At 38.2% G+C, this 18015-nt stretch overlaps 1 protein-coding gene across 1 annotated transcript in view; it reads left to right on the forward strand.

Annotated features, from left to right (window-relative positions):
• The window catches only part of LOC139728715 (prolyl 3-hydroxylase 1-like), a 57839-nt gene extending 45246 nt beyond the window's left edge, over positions 1–12593 (forward strand). The window contains exons 7-12 of the mRNA XM_071639657.1: positions 226–1230; positions 2228–2335; positions 3431–3526; positions 5420–5585; positions 11471–11658; positions 12372–12593. Coding sequence (XP_071495758.1) covers positions 226–1230; positions 2228–2335; positions 3431–3526; positions 5420–5585; positions 11471–11658; positions 12372–12593 — 1785 coding nt within the window. The remainder of the gene's footprint in view (positions 1–225; positions 1231–2227; positions 2336–3430; positions 3527–5419; positions 5586–11470; positions 11659–12371) is intronic.
• The last annotated feature ends 5422 nt before the right edge of the window (positions 12594–18015 follow it).

The raw sequence follows: 18015 nt of genomic DNA on the forward strand, positions 1-18015 counted from the left end.
TTAAAAAAATAGCACATCCATAATTTGGCTCCTCTTGAAAGAAGCACTGACCTCCTAAAATAGCAGCCCCCCACCCCCACCCCCTTCCCCCCCCCAAAAAAAGGACTGGTGATTAAACACCATTCTTTGTAACTCCAGCACCCTAGTGATTCTGTACTGACCTGTACAACCATCAAATGCTTTGAGTGAGACTTCTGTGTTTTGTTGCTTCTCATTCTCTTCTAGGTGGCCATAGAGAAGATGATGGCAAATGGGAATGTAGAAAAGGATTTGGCGAGGGAGCAGCTAAAAACCATGATCCAAGGTTTGTCCCAGCAAGGCCTGATTTACGACCACAAGAAAGAGACAGAGGAGAAGTCGAGGGATGTGGAGAATTTTGACCCAGCTTCCATCCTCCGGGACCGGAAGGATGTAGTGTATCCTAGCAACAAGCCATCCAAGATGTTGGACATCAAGGATTACAACCCCATGAAGGGGTTGGACAAGAAGGAGTACTTTGACTGGGTGAATCCTCCAGGGTATGAGGCAGGGGCTCCCGGCTCAACACCGACAGATGATAGTGAGGATGAGGAGGAGGAGGATGAGGATGTAGGCGACTATATTACAGATGAAGAAGAAGCTGATTTTGAGCAAAATCGAGAATATTATCCCTCTGAGGATGAGGGAAGCAAACATAAAGAAAGAACTAAACATGAATCTCCTCAACAAGAAATAGAAAATGAAGAAAGTGAAGATAGCAGTAATAAAAATGATAAGAGTACCGATAAGTTAAGAGTAAGAGAATCTAATGACCACAGTCAAGACAATCAAGCCACTGATATCACATTAGAAGGAAAAGAAGTAGGAGAAAAAGGAGAAGGAGAAGAGATGGAAGAAAAAGGAGAAAAAGATGATGTTGAAGCCACACAGCCTTCTGAAGAGCAGCTTCCAAAACAGCAAGAATGCAGCTGTTCACAGCAGAGCCATCTCGATACAAGAAGTAACCCTTACGCAGATTTCGTACAGGAAAGGATGGAAGCGCAAATGTGTAGCCTAGAGGAACTTGATGAAGATGGCTCATGTGGTTACCATGGTGATGAAGAGGATGAGGAAGAGAAGAGGTTGTCTTCAGAGGAAGCCAAACTTCAGAGGATCCTGGATGGTGAGGGGATGACGGACGAGGTTAAAGAGTGGATGGAAGAGATGATGAAGATTGAGGATAACGCCTACTTTCTTCTCGATGACCTCCCGGTGAGAATATTAACCTCTTCTTTACCAGAGACTTTGAACAGTGTGTATAATGATATGGGTTAGATGATAAAGATTGAGGATAATGCCTACTTCCTTCTGGTTGACCTCCCGGTGAGAATATTAAAGGGACTGTACAGTAATGGTTGATTCATATGGTAATTCATATTTTGAACATTCCTAAGGTAGATAATGAGAAACTTCTTATGAAATATGAAAGAGCATGTAATTTTAAGAAGGATTCAACGTTTATTTGATGAAAATACGTTTTCAAATGGCTGATATATCAACAAAAGTGATAATAATGAAAAGCGACAGACCACACGTTTTATTAGGATCTCTTTGTTTCACCTTGTTTTTGGATATCTTGGCCATTTCAAAACCGAATTTCATCAAATAAACTTTAGATACCCCTTAGAATTGTATGCTCTTTGACATCTCATAGAGTGGTTTCTGAATATCTCGCAAAACATTAAGAACTAAGTCCTCACCTCAACCATTACTGTACACACCCTTTAACCTCTTCTTTGCCAAAGACTTTGGACAGAGTGTATAATGCTATGGGTTTTTTCTGTGCTGATTGATACCCAAAGCACACAAAGGGGTACATTTACATCAAGTTTTTTGTTGTTTTTTTCTCGTCAATGTTTTCTTCATTTCTACATTCTGTTTGACTAGGAACCTGTCATGCAGTGTTCATAATGTTAAGAAAGTCGGGCCACCAAATTTCAAGAAAGGGCAAATTTGGTGGCCCGCCTCTTGCCACCAAAATTTTTTCTAAAGTATATCAATAAATTTGTAACTTTTTGCGGTGGAAGTGCATAAATGCATGCAGTGAGTAAATGTTTTTTTGTTTTATTTTTCGGGCCACCAAAAATTTGAAATTGATGATTTAAAAGTTAGTGTGGAGCACTGGTTAAGGTGAGGTAGAGGAGGGAGAGATAATATTTGTTTAATGATAGGATGCTAGTTTTATTTACCTTCTCCCTTTCTCTCTCAGGATCTGGACATCGTGATGACCGATGAGGAGCTGAACGGAACGAATCGAGTGGTGGCCGATGGTTTGGCCGCTGACCAGGAGTGTGGAGTTCTCTTACAACTTTTAGATGTGAGTGAAGAGGGCAGCGTGTATTGGGATCTGGCTTGCAGTGACATAAAAAAAATACAGCACTTGTGATGTACTATTCTATAAAAATTCAGGGCCCCATTTCATCAGAAGTTGATACGATATCAACTCTTGTGGAATGGCAATTGCCACGGTAATGACAAGAATCCAGCTTCCTGATTGGCTGTTGCTATTGGAAGTTGTCATTCCAGCAAGAGTTGCCATCCTAACATCTTTAATGAAATGGGGCCCAGGTGTCTCATACATCATTAGTCATCCATAATCTTTATAGACATTTGCCTCCTTTCTTTTCTTTAGTACCCATGATAGTAAAGCTTTCTCCAAAATTAGGATTTACAGGGGGAGGCTTTGAAACCAAACATCCACTGTGCTTACTTGCAAGATCTCTCCCATAGTCTGACCTTGTGTTCAGACAGCGACATCATCTCTCTCCCTCATTTTCCTTCTCTCTCTCTCTTTCTCTCGCTATCTATCTTTCTATGAAAATCCCTCTTTCTATCTGGCTATCACTCTCTATATCTATTTCCCTCTCTGTCTGTTTATGTATATCTATCTCTCTCTTTCTCTCTTTTTCTCTCCATCTTTCTATGTCTATCTCTGTATCAATATTTATCTCTCTCCTTCTGTCTCTATTTCTATTTTCCTCTCTATTTCTGTATATCTATCTCTCTCTTTCTCTATTTCTTTTTCTCTCCATATTTCTATGTCTATCTCTCTCTATATATTTATCTCTCTTTTTCACTGTCCATCTGTTTGTCAATTTGATTATCTATGTTTGTATATGTCTCTTTATCCTTCTATCTCTGTTGATCTCTCTTTCTCTGTCTGCCTATCTCTCTATCTCTATCTATCTATTTATTTATCTATCTATCTGTCTATCTATCTATCTAGATCATTCTCTCTGTGTATATTTCATTTTTCATCTCTTTCCCTCACCCCAAGGAATAGCCAAGATGGTAGTGGTTATAAGGGCAAACCAAGCTATATACTCTCTCTTTATCTATCCACGTATCTATATCTCTCTCATTCTCTCTCATATGTTTATCTCCCTTTCTATTTTATTATCTCACCCCCCAGGGAGAAGCCAAGACGGGTAGTGGTTATAAAGGCAAACCAAGCCCACACACCAAGCATGAGAGTTTTGAGGGATTAACAGTCAACGAAGCTGTCGAGGTGAGTTAGTTTGCAGGCACAAACCCTTGTTGGTCATAAAGGAGTCTGCACCAAGACTACTACATGCACCACCCTGGCACTGCAGCCTCTACAACATAGGGTCTATGGGACAGTGCCAGAGGGTGGTGCATGTGGTAGTCTTGGCACAGACTCCTTTATGACCAACAAGGGTTGGTGCCTGCAAACTAGTGGTGAGTAGTCTTTTGAGCTGAAGAGAAATATAGGTCTGGTGAATATTATCTACCTTTGTGCAGTTTGTATATTCCACCCATTTCTTCTCACCCTTTGAGGATGAGCTGATTTTGCTACTACACACATTTCCCATAGACACCTGACCGAGTATGCTCTGGACTAGTCTTCATTTCCATACCAAGCATCAAGTCATATCTGATGTCATTTTTTTCAAGACTACCCTGCCCATACAGGGAAGAAGACCCCCGAACTATTGAAAATTGATTGTTTGTCTTTTTTTTTCCAATCAAATCTTAAAACACAATAGCATCCTTCTGGATCTCAGCTGACAGGATATAGAATGATCTAATCCTCCTTTGAAATTTGTGTTTCCTAGACCTTGTACAAAGTTTTAACTACTTCAGGATGAAATGAAAAAAAAAAAAATGATGTCAAGTAATATTACCAGAGGATTTAAATACAAATATCATTGTAAAATTCATTAGCAAATGACTAGGAATGTCAATTTTCTGACATTTCTTAAAGTGGTCTGTCTGTGTGTTTCCATCAGTTGTGTGTAACACAGAGAACCCCAGTTATAACAAGGTTTCTGGGACAGCGGACTTAACATCATTATAACCAGTACCTCGTGGAAAATGTACTAGATATTTAAAATGAGAACAGCTAAACACAGTAATGGAAAATTGGGACCGACGGGTTCTCTTCATTAAAAATGGTACCTTGCTGGAAATGAGGTTGTTATAATGGAGTTGCCTGCATCTCTTTTTCCTTCTGTCTGCCATCTGTCTATCTATCTATCTATCTATCTGTTAATCTATCTATCTATCTGTCTATCCATCTATCTATCTATCTGTCTATCTGTTAATCTATCTATCTATCTATCTATCTATCTGTCTATCCATCTATCTATCCATCTATCTATCTGTTAATCTATCTATCTATCTGTCTATCCATCTATCTATCTATCTATCTGTCTATCCATCTATCTATCTATCTGTCTATCCATCTATCTATCTATCTGTCTATCCATCTATCTATCTATCTATCTGTCTATCCATCTATCTATCTGTCTATCCATCTATCTATCTATCTATCTGTCTATCCATCTATCTATCTATCTATCTGTCTATCCATCTATCTATCTGTCTATCCATCTATCTATCTATCTATCTGTCTATCCATCTATCTATCTATCTATCTGTCTATCCATCTATCTATCTATCTATCTATCCATCTATCTATCTATCTATCTGTCTATCCATCTATCTATCTGTCTATCCATCTATCTATCTATCTATCTGTCTATCCATATATCTATCCATCTATCTATCCATCTATCTATCTGTCTATCCATCTATCTATCTATCTATCTGTCTATCCATCTATCTATCTGTCTATCCATCTATCTATCTACCTATCTATCTATCTGTTAATCTATCTATCTATCTATCTATCTATCCATCTATCTATCTATCTGTCTATCTATCTATCTATCTATCTATCTGTCTATCTGTTAATCTATCTATCTATCTATCTATCTATCTGTCTATCCATCTATCTATCTATCTGTCTATCTGTTAATCTATCTATCTATCTGTCTATCTATCTATCTATCTATCTGTCTATCTATCTATCTATCTATCTGTCTATCTATCTATCTGTCTGTCTGACTGATTGACTATCTATCCATCCATCCTCCAGGCAGCCAGCGAGGGGCGGATCCCCCTCCTCTACCCCACCATCTACATGCATCTCGCTGAACGCTCCCGACAGTTCCTTCAACGTCACTTCCAGTTGAAGTCACACCTCTTCTTCTCCTTCACCCATCTCGTCTGCCGTCAGTCCAGGCCAGGTAGCAAGCTGGCATGTAAGACACACCCACACTCCTAGCCTTTCTCTCTTTTTAGTCTGTCTGTTTGTCTGTATGTATGTTAGTTTGGTTGTCATGGTAATCATTTCTTTATGAAAGGCCCAATCAGTTTACACACATTTTTAACTCACCTCAGCCAAAAGCAGATTTTCACCAAACTTAGCAGGTAGCATCCCCAGGGGGTTTGGATCTCAAATTGTTTAAATGGGCACCACGCCCCACCTGGGCACCACGCCCCACCTGGGCCCTCATGGTACATTTTCATCTTCTACTTAAGAATGCCTGGTCAAATTTTAGCAGAGCTGTGTGTAATTTAGATTAGTGACTGCATGAAAGGTGAACTTGCAATACTCAGGTGAGGGCGAGACCCCCAGGTCTCTCGTTTAATACTACATTCACTACAAGACATGAGACTGACAAGAACTGGCTTTCATTGACATACTAGTAAAGTGGACTCTGATTATTTGGTGTTTGAGTAGTAGCCATGATAAAAAATGGACTAGTTCATATGATACCTGCCTAGCAACAGGAGGTTGTGTTTTTTAATCTGACTGAAGTATTCATGCCCTTGATTTATTATCATGGCTGCTACTCAAACACTGAATATTTGATGTGTATTTATGTCAATGAATGGTAGTTTGTCAATCAGTTGCAATAAAAACAACTTGGCACTAAAATATCATCGTGTTCATCATCTACATTCAATTTGCAGACTACCATATTTTATCTTCAAAGTGCAAGGAGAGGTACTTGCTAACATAAAAGTTACAAGTTATGGTAGTTTTAGAGGGGGATTATTCTGAAACAGAACTACAGATACATTGTAAGAAAGTTTCTCATTATCTTTTCCTGGACTGGTGTATGAAAGCAGGAGGAATGGACATCATTCAGGTGGCTTGATTGGTTGGTTCCGTTACCATGGTTACAAGGAGACAAGTGTGATATGAAGCAAAGGTTGACAGTGGGTGATGTAGAAGTCAGTTCACAGTTACAATATCAGCATTGGTAGATATAGCTCATTGCAGACATTCTCTTGAAACTGTCTTGAATAACTAAGTTTTCCTGAAGATATGTGAAAAGAAACTGGATGGGTTTGCATGAAAGCTATGCTGTAGATAATCATGTATGAACAGATGCATATAGAAATAAAGAGGTGTAGGCGCCCTGTGTGTTTACTTCTCGGCCACTGAAAGCCATTCATGTTTCAGTTTCAGTTTCAGTAAGTTTTATTTCTCCACTTGTACATAGCAGAAAATAAGTATAACAATATCGAACATATTCTCAAGTCATGAAAATATAAACAAAATGTCGCATTACAAATATGTAATCATATGAAATAATACATAAATATCATTTCAGACCTTTAAGTGTACAGGTGGAGGAGATCGTTATCAATAAGCAAAACGCTTGACTTAGACAATGGTCTCGGAACATAATATGCCTTGTAACAATTTTTTATTTAACTAAAGGAAGGAAAGAAACATTTATTATACACACGTAGAACAAATAATGTAAATCTTCAAAGTATTTTAAATGTCATTTACGTGTAAAACTTACATGTAAATTACAAATTTCTGTCTAGCTCTCTCTGTAACTGCATTTCTGATAATTAGAAAAAAATCAATCCATGTTTTGTAAATTCTGTGGTTTTTTGATCACCATAGACTGTTGCTACATTTAGCTGTGAACTGGTTTATTATCAATGTGTGTGTGTGTGTGTGTGTGTGTGTGTGTGTGTGTGTGTGTGTGTGTATCTTTGTTAGATACAGACAGAGAGAGAAAGGTTGCATGCCCCTCCCCTTCACTGGTTGCTAGGATACAGCTTGCCTTCGACACGCCTCTACCCACACTTTAGCCAATAGGAGGCAGGCTTCATGGGATGCAGTGAGTCATCTCATGAATAATGCATGAAGCATGTTATCACCATGGTAGCATGTCATGAATTTAGAAGCAGAAGGTCATCACTGCCTTGTAAGCTAATGACCTTCTGCTATTCCATTCAAGATATTCCCCTAGAGAGATAGATTGTGAAGCAAAATATGCTTGGAGTGCTTTTAGTTCACTTAAAATCAAAAGTGTGTGTTTGCTATGGAAATCAATGCTAAAAAAAAAAAATAATAATAACTTTCTTAGACCAGTCCATTTACTGCCAGACCAACTGCTGTTAAATTCTTGGCTAATTTCACAGAAATTACTTGAATACCACAAACATTCATTACCAGGAAAAAAAACTCTACTGGACTTTCAATAGAACCTCACTGGAAAGTTTAATCTTTCTTAAATATTGCATCACATTAAGGTAAACTATTTAGGCACAAAATTTATGTGAGTAGGTCACAACTTACATTTCTGATATAATATTTCATGTACATATGTACATATCTTGCCTGTGTTTTATATGATAAGGAGACTTTGTACAGCTGTACATGATTTCATTCAGGGTTTATACAAGACTTGTAACTTGAATCAAGTTATCATCTAGTATCAGAGAAGGGCGCCCTCTTCATCAGTAGTTTGTAGAGACTTTGTTCCATGTTTATCATTGTGTGTTTGATGTGTCAGTTTTCATAATGCACTCCGACTTCAGAAGTGTGTATCGCTGTATAAGCTGTTTTTTTTGTGTACCAGTAATAATAATGATAATAATAAGTCAGAGACTCCAACTCTCCCGCTTTCAACAGGAGATCTCCCGCCGAAAGCCCATTTTTTGCAGAATCTTCCGTTCTCCTGCTTGAGGTTTAATTTCTCCTGCTTTATATGATTTCTTACTTCATTTCATTGTATGTTGAAAAATCAGCCTTAGATAGCACGAGAGAGCATCTAGAACCTTAGACCACAAGGGGCTTCGCGCCCGTGATGTGCGTTTCACACACATCAACTTGGAGTCTCCCGTTTGCTAGGGGTTTCAGGTGGGAGAATCTCCAGATCAGAAGGTGCTTGAGGTTGGAGTCTCTGATGAGTGCAGCATTTGTAATGCGTCATCGATCTAGTAGCCTATTCTGAGGCACAGGTACAGATATTTTTCGCCAATGAAGAGGTCAGGAACATTTTTCTGAGACATCGGTTTGGCAATTTTTGACTCCGAGGCTATCATAAGCGCACTGATACCTGTCAGTTCAAGATATTTTTGCATATTGTTACATTCATGGTCCAGCAGTGATTTGCAAAATTCACAAAAATTCAACCCTTGCAAAAATAGCAGCTTGTACAGTGGCATGTGCAGTAGTAGTGTTGTGTGATTTTGGTTAATCAGTGCACGAGACTTTATGATGTGACATATGACTTATTGCGAGACTCCTCAGTGAAGTCAAGGGAAATTAACCCGTTGAGGACGAGTCCCGAGTATACTCCGACAAGCATCTGTGGGAAATAGGTGTTGTAGCAAAATCAAACCGTCCTCAATGTCTTCTGGAGAAATTAGACATCAAATTAATCGTATTTTGTTAGAGTAATGTGAATATTGGAATGGAACAGAAGATTAACCTCAAAGAGGTGTTAATGTCTTGCCACAGTGTGGAAGTAATGGTAGTATGGGAGTACTAAGGAGAAAAACTGTACAATTGATAAAGTTGTTGATAAAATATTATGTTGATATTCTTCCTCTTTTGCTGCAAATCATTGGCTTAGGATGCATGTAGTCTTCATACCATCAAAAATCATGAAAGAAAAGCTTCCTTGTAACCTCCTATATCCAATTCACTGGCAACTGAGCTTTCCATGAAATGCGTAGAGCCGTAAAGTGTCATAAGCTGTGGTAAAGTTGCCATGTAGTAGACAAGTGTGCGTGTGCATGCTGAGAGACAATAAGCAAAGTTGTTTCTTGTAAACATGCATGAAACTATTATATTTGTGATATTCCCTTGCAGAGAACCTTGATATAAAGAGGCAGATGTTGGCTTAGTTTACTGCCACAGCATGTTCACTTTTTTTTCCTTTCATTGGAATTTGGTATTTGGCAGCAAACAATATAAAGAGCTGCAAATGCTGTATTGTGGCAGCTGAAAATACTCCTTGATTTTCATTTATGTGTGAAGTTGTATTTTGCACTTAAAGGGATCGTATAGTTTTGGCTGAGAATTAATTTCAGGTTTCTAACATTTTATGGTGAGATAATGAGAAACCTTTTATGAAATATGAAAGAGCATGTAATTCTATGTGGAATTCAACCTTTATTTGATGAAAATTGGTTTTGAAATGGCCAAGCCAAAAAAAGGGTGATTCTAGTAACGTGTGGCACCCACACTTTATTACGATCACTTTGTTTTACTCTGTTTTTTGATGTTTCAATCATTCCAAGCCCGATTTTCATCAAATAAACTTTGAATTCCTCTTAAGATGGTATGCTCTGTACTATATCATAAGTGTTTACTTGGTATCTTGCAAAAAATTAAAAGCCCAATTCTCATCTCCACCAATACTGTACCATCCCTTTAAAAGAAGGGGTTTCTGGGACAAAATTGTGCTGCTGAAACTCTCAATTGCAAGGAACTGGTTTTGATTTCCTTCTTAATTTGACACCCGAGTGTTTCAATAAAATATTCTGATCACATCATCATCCCTGCCAGTAATGGATAAGCCAATTTCCAGCTTCACTTTGCACATGAGAAAAAAAAGGATCATTTTTGCCTGCAGTCAGGTTTGTTTTTATATTCACTGAGATTAGCATCTGTGATGCAATTATGATTATTATTGCAAATCTCAGAAATGGTACATACCAGCACATCCACCTGACAGCAAGTCTGGTATTTTGCAATATAGATTGCAAAGAAATTTTTGTTAAAGGACAAGTTCACCTTCATGTACATGTGGATTGAGTGAATGCAACAATATTAGTAGAGCACATCAGTGAAAGTTTGAGGAAAATCCGACAATCCTTTCAAAAGTAATGAAGTTTTTAAGTATCTGCGCAATTACTGCTGGATGAGAAGACTACTACAGTGTGTGATGTCACATGCGTACAACAATATAATAAAAATAAAAAGAGAATTTCACAAAATTTTACTTTTTGAATAAAGTGCACATTTCTTGGACTTGTTACTGATGTATGTTAAGGATAATATTATTCCCCTTGCCTTCTGAAAGAGAGAAGTCTAGTGTTCTTTTGTTATGTGAGAAAAGTGAAAATAAGGTGAAATTTATTTATACTTTCTTTATACCGTTGTACTCATGTGACATCACAAGCTATAGTAGTCTTCTCATCCAGCCATGACTGAGCAGAACCTTTAAAAATTCATAACTTTTGAATGGATCGTCGGATTTTCCTCAAACTCTCACTGATGTGTTCTACTAATACTGCTGCATTCACTCAATCCACATGTATATGAAGGTGAACTTGTCCTTTAATGCATTCAGTACAAAACAATCTACGCATTCTACCAAATTTATTCTTTGTTTCAACAAAAATTCCATAAATTGTGGCATAGCGCAAGGCTACCTAGGCATTATGTCACTTTGAAAATAAGTGGAAAGTGCCAAACCAACTGAGAAAAAAAAAGGAACTAAAAACAAAGGTCATTTGCACTCATGTGCCCATCAGCTAATTACAAACTGGTTTGTTGAATTTATAACTTTGTGAACCAATGATGCGTTGAATACAAACCTTGTGTGCTACTGATGAATCGAGTTCAGGAGTGTTTTTTAAAGCTGTTTGTAAAGTTACAAACAACTTTAAGAACGACTGGTAATCAGTTCTTGTGCTGAATTATTGAGATCCTGATAAGTATAGCCCATAAGAACTGATCACCAGTCGTTTGTATTCAAATTAATTGTAACTTTATGAACAGCTTTATGAAACACCCCCTAGTCTTTTCTCCACCTCACACCTCTTGTCTGCTGCTGAAAAAAAAACATTTAGTCCTGGTCTTTTCTCCTCCTCACACCAGATTCAGACTGGACCAGGCGTGACCTCAGTCACCCAGTCCATGCCGATAACTGTAACTTGGATCCCGCTGGGAACTGCCACAAGAAGCTACCTGCCTTCGTCTGGCGGGACTGGAGCGCCATCCTCTACCTCAACGAGGACTTCGAGGGGGGCGAATTTATTTTTGCTCACTTCAACCAGACGGCTCAGGTTTGATGTCATTTCTCTCCAAGATTTACTCTCATTAGGCCTTTTTCTGATTCAGGAAATCAACCCGATCATGAAATAGAGCTCTGATTGATGAATGTGAATTCAAATAATTGCACTAATTTGAAAGATTTGATTAAGAAAATTTCTTGAGTCAAATTCGTGAGATTTTTGAAATAGTGGAATGATTTGATTATTAGAGTGGTGTCAAGAAATAAGCGCAATACATCCCATCATGTCTAGTGTGGATGAACTGCGCAGTATGCTGCAGTTAGTGAAATGCAAGATCAATTCTTTTCGGGCGGATGTGAATAGGAAATGAATTAGCACGCTAACTTGTTATTGCTGAAAAATCTCAAGCTTAGATTGTCATTGGGCTGATGTGAAAAGGCCTTTATTGCATGATATTTATGCGTTTTGTGAAACAGCATCTTATACTCTTCATTGAGAAGAAACAGTGCCCTCTTGTGACAAGATATAGTCCAGTGACGTGAAACTCTGAAACTCATTACAGATCCTCAATTTTCCTTTACCCTATGTAGCCCGGGCTATTTTGAAATTGTTTAGCCCGGCTAGGCGATAAGTGCTTATTTACATGAACAAGGATGCAGAAAAATTGGGCAATCACTTTGAAAAAAAAAAAAAGAAGTTCAAGGAAAAAATTGTTAATTTGTGTGTCATTTTTAATGTTTTTTTTCTCTCTCTTTTTTTCACAGTCAGTGGTCACACCACACTGTGGCCGTCTGGTTGGTTTCTCGGCTGGGTCAGAAAACTTGCATGGAGTGAAAGGGGTCATCAGAGGTCGCCGTTGCGCTCTAGCGATGTGGTTCACCCTTGACCCCCGATTCAGGGAGCTTGAATTCTTCAAGGCAGCTGACAAGCTTAACACTCTTTATGAGGAACAGTACACTAGGGAGGGTTACTATGGAAACCAGTGAATTCATTGTATCAATGATGCCCGGACTCCAGGGTCCCATTTCATAAAAGATGTTAGGATGGCAACTCTTGCTGGAATGGCAATTTCCATTAGCAACAGCCAATCAGGAAGCTGGATTCTTGTCATCACCATGACAATTGCCATTCCAGCAAAAGCTGCTTACATATCAACTTTTATGAAACGGGCCCAGAAAGACAGTACAATGCACTCCTGTTATAACAAACTTGGGAATATAAAAATTCTTGATACAACGAAATCAAAATTATGGGTTAAAGATAATCTCTTTATACACTATACTGTTCGATTATAACAAATTTCTTTCTGGAGTATGTGAGTGGCCCTGAAAAGGGCCTACCCAATCCCGACGTTTCGGCAAGCATGTTCTCGCCGTTCTCAAGTACTCACATACTCTAAAAAGAATACGTGGTGCACCGTGAAGCCTTCTACCACCCAACGTTCTACCACCACGGAAGCCTTCAAAGATTTCAACAAAATTTCGATATAACAAAAGAAAATTGCTGGTCCCAATTGCTTTGTTATAACGGGAATATGCTGTACAGCTGTATCTGTTGTTGGGGAATGCCCCTCTATGAGAATCTCTTCACTATTTATATCAGCAACTCAATCAATCTCTAGTAGCCCTGAGAGTCTGGCCTGAAACTAAACCTCCTATCTTTGTCAGCATCTTGAGAAAAATATGATTCAAGAGTTCCAAACTGAAAGTACTTAAATATTGAATTGATATATTTGTTTGTATCATATGAAGTCCCATAGCAAACCATGCAAACAGCCAACCAGCTTGCCCTGTGTCTTGTCACATTTGATTAAACATCACAGAAAAATAAATTATTTGCTTGATCTTTTACAAGTGTGAATTCTGTTTACACGAAGGATGGTGCTTGGTTAAGTATATTTTGCCTTGTGTTGTGAATGAATGGTCATAGAAATATTGCATGTCAGCATACACACACACACACACACACATAGTCATGCTGGAATGCTATGGAGTTTTTGATGCAGAGAACAATATACCTTTTTATTTTCAGTGAAGGCTGCTATATGATAAACCACAGAGTCTGACATAACATATCCCCAAAAGTTCTATTGTGTTTCATTTTTGTCTCGCCCACCGGAGGTGAAGGCGAGACTAAGGGATCCAAATGGCGTCCGTCCGTCGTCCGTCCGTCCGTCCGTCCGTCCGTCCGTCCGTCCGTCCGTCCGTCACAAATGTTAAAGTTTACCTGCAAGACTCTCTTATGATGCATAACTTGGCAACTGTTACAGCAATGGCAGCCACACTTGGGTGATAGAAGCACTAGGGGTATCTTCATGTTATGGTGTTGTCAGAGGTCATGTGATGATGTCAAAGGTCATTTGAGGTCATATATTAAAGAGTATGTGCAAGACTCTCTTTTCTATGTTAAAGTTTACCTGCAAGACTCTCTTTTGACAAATAATTTCACATAAGTTGCTTGGATTACAACCTAACTTGGGTCATAGATGCACTGGGGGTACCTTCATGTTATGGTGCCGTTGGAGGTCACAGGATAAGGTCCAAGGTCATTTGAGGTCATATGTTAAAGTTTACTTGCAAGACTCTCTTATCACACATAACTCAGCACATGTTGCTACAATGGCAATCAAACTTGGGTGATAGTAGATGTCTCTTGGGGAGGTGAAGGTAACCACAAGGTCAAAGGTTACAGACAGGGGTCAACGAACTTTTAGGGCCCAATGTTAAGTTTTTAGGGCGCATTTCGTTTATGGCTCATAACGTTTCATCCCTTTGTCCGTTTGTGACCAAACTTGGATGGAAGATGTCCCTTGGGGAGGTGAAGGTCGTCACTAGGTCAAAGGTCACAGACAGTGGTCAACAAACTTTTAGGGCCCAATGTTATGTTTTTAGGGCGTGTTTTGATTGTGGCTCATAACTTTTGATCCCTATGTCCGTTTGTGACCAAACTTGGACGGTAGATGTCCCTTGGGGAGTTAAAGGTCATCAAAAGGTCAAAGGTCACAGAAAGGGGTCAACAAATTTTAGGGCCCAATATTAAGTTTTTATGGCGCGTTTCGAGTATGGCTCATTACTTTTCATCCCTTTATCCGTTTGTGACCAAACTTGGATGGTAAATGTCCCTTAGGGTGTTGAAGGTCACCACGAGGTCAAAAGTCATAAGCAGGTCAATTAACTTCTGGGAGTTATAAAAAATATTAATTCCTTGTACGCGAATGGGCGAGACACAATTTGGCGATTGCCTTGTTAGTATAATGGTTTCAGTTGATTTTTGTGCTGAAAAATTAATGATATGAGTGCTATGAATTATACAAGTACCGAGTCTTAGAGAAATACTACAATAAATGTTAGATGAATATTAATTCTGTAGAGTTTTTATTGTAGATATTGAACTTCAGAAATTGACTTGCATGAAATACACTGTATGAAATGACTGAGAATATTTCATTATTTTATGGTAGATCTAATTTGTGTTTACCCTCTGTTCCTTTGATTCTACTCCTGTAGATGCAAAGTAATTAAATGTTTGACATTTTCCACAAATTCTAGTTTCTGTTAAATGATGAAGTCGTGCAAGTCAGTAAATGTTTGCCTCATTAGTGACACACATCAAACTGGAAGATTTTGACGCAAACTTGCGGTGCACTGAAGCTTGGTTTGGAATATTGTAAATTGTGCATAATTTCCACTTTTCTTGAGATACCTTTACTCTGAAGTAATTTAGATACATGTATGAACATTTCCCACCAGAAACCAAGATTTTCACAGCTACAGTTAAGTTTGTTGCTGTTGATGTCTTTACTGTGGATATTTGGTAGAAGTATGAATTTTTATGCCTATTTTTTTTTTTTTTTTGGATAGATATAACCTAGTTATGTAGATCTACTGAATAGAATTTAAATGTTTGTAACATTTATTTTGTAATCTTGCCACACAAATGCTGTTTCCATCTTGTTTGATACTTGTTTGTTTCAAATTGCCCAATTTTTTGATGAAAAGTTATATCAAAACTTTGCATACAAACATTGTAAACTGTCTTTAGTCTCAGGTAAACCCAGTCTTTGACAATGGATGATGACTAGTAACTATGAAAATTCAGATTCTATGCAAGGGTGTATTTACCTTTCTTTTTGATAAATATGAAGAGAAAGATACAGATGAAAGGCACGTAATGGTTGTGTCTACCAAAGCCAACTTGTGTCAGTCTAGTAATGTTTTAATCTCATCAATATTTTCATGTCCCTTTCTCCTGCTCTTTTAGTTTACCTCTGAGTTGACAACAGACTTCTTTTTCTGTCACAATGCTGATAAGAAAAAAAAATAAGTTTTTACCTTAACCCATTGAAGACAAGTCCCAAAAATACTTGGACAGGTGTCTAGGGGAATTGAGTGTTATAGCAAAATCTGTCCGCCCTCAATGGGTTAATACCAGCACAGTTCAGCTATTCTGTATGTTTATCATGAAAGGTAATGTGATTATAAAGGTGACTTTATTTAAAGATGATTTGAGAGTGATTGGAAAGGGTTGTGGTCATCTATGCAGCAGCTCTTTACCCACATTAGCTGCTGGGTATGCACTTTTGTGGAGGTTAAAACCAGGGAATATAGAAATATAAAGACTTTTTCAATGACCTAGTTGTGTACAGGAAAACCTCATTTTACAAGTTGCGAGACAGTGCTAATAACATAGTTGTATATGTATACAGTAAAACCTCATGTAAGTCAACATTCTACAAGTTGCAAGACAGTGAAAATATCCTGAATTTTACTTTTCTTTTACAGTAAGTGGATTTGCCTTCTTATCAGTTCAGAGTTGAGATTGTATATCTGATTAAAGCTGCCAATAAACAGAAAGAGTAACAAGAAATATGGGATTTTTTTTATCATACCTTCAAGAATATTTCAAGAATATTTCTAGTTTTGTTACAAGTAATGTATCACTGGAAATTTTTTATCTTGCTCTGTCTGATGTTAGACTTACTTTTAAAAAAAAAAAGTTCAAGAATGCTGCTTAGCCCAGACATTTTGCAATCAAACTCTTGAAATCTCAAAGGGGAAGGCTAGTAACTGATCAGTGGGAATCAGTGGAAATGCTGGGAGTTGATTGTTCCAATCCTTATGGGATTCATTCAAGAGTTCATTGTATATCTATTGTTGTGTGAAAATGATTTGCTTCAGAATGGTCTCATATTCAAGTAATGTGCAGATTAATGCTTCCAGGTTAGCGTCCCTGGTCAGTGACGGAGCATTAAACTGCACATTACTTGAATATGAGACCATTCTGAAGCAAATCATTTTCACACAACAACAGATATACAATGAACTCTTGAATGAATCCCATAAAGATTGGAACAATCATCTCCCAGCATTTCCACTGATTCCCACTGATCAGTTACTAGCCTGCCCTTTCAAAGGTGATAATTAGGTATCCATTTGTGAAGAGCGTTTTACAGCCATCTCAAGTTTCTTGGACTGATGACTTTCATGAGCATGGTGCAAATGTCAAAAGTGCCTCGTTTACTTTTCTCAAATCTTTATCGTTATTGATGTCTGTTTGTAAATAAAAGTGAAACTAGAAATTTTAATGGTTGTCTGCTTGTGGTTTGTTTTCATTTTAACCGACTTTGTCGTGTTCATGTTTCTTTAAAGATTGCAGTATAGACCGATTCTATGACGCGCTATGTGTATTTTTGGCATGGGCAGCGCCATTACTGTGGTGTCTCAGCCGTCCCACTCCCCCACCCCTCTCCCTACATTAGCACGCGCACGGAATGAAAAACTGATGCATGGTTGCTTTAGCCAATAGGCGTCTCGTACTGAGTGCGCGAATGCTTGCTTAGTGCGCGAACCTTTGTTACAAGTGCACGATAAACATGTTGCTCAGGGGTGGGGGAGAGGAGAGGGGGTAGGCTGGGACACCGCAAAATGAGCTAATGGCTGCGCCCAGTGCCACAAATTGTCTGCTGCCCTCAACGAAACCGAATCGGTCTATACATGACAGTCCAATTGTACCCGACAATCAACATACACTCATTGTCTTTGTTTATCACCTTTGATTTATCTGTATGCAATTCTATCAGGGTTTGATACCAACATTCCCTTCCATGTTGATATTCCTTGGTTACTATGGTAACATAAACCCTTAGAGACACTGTTCGTCATTCTGGTGAATTGATTTGCAAAGAAATGATTAATCTGTGCTGATAAAACTGTATGACGATTAGATATATGGGGGAAAATATTCCACAAGACTATCAAGAATGCTGTTCATTACCAAGAATTATTTTTGGTGATAGATTTTGCCGAGCTAATTTAAAGCATCTACTGGATGGGCCACTGCAGAAGTGAAAATTTTCGTGTGAGTAATTTTTTGTGCTCAGCCAGATGAGATTAATTTTGGTGTGTTTTT

Source organism: Diadema antillarum, unplaced genomic scaffold, assembly GCF_040938485.1.
Source record: "Diadema antillarum isolate AM-2024a unplaced genomic scaffold, OU_Dant_1.0 seq00000193_RagTag, whole genome shotgun sequence".
NCBI lineage: Eukaryota > Metazoa > Echinodermata > Echinoidea > Diadematoida > Diadematidae > Diadema > Diadema antillarum.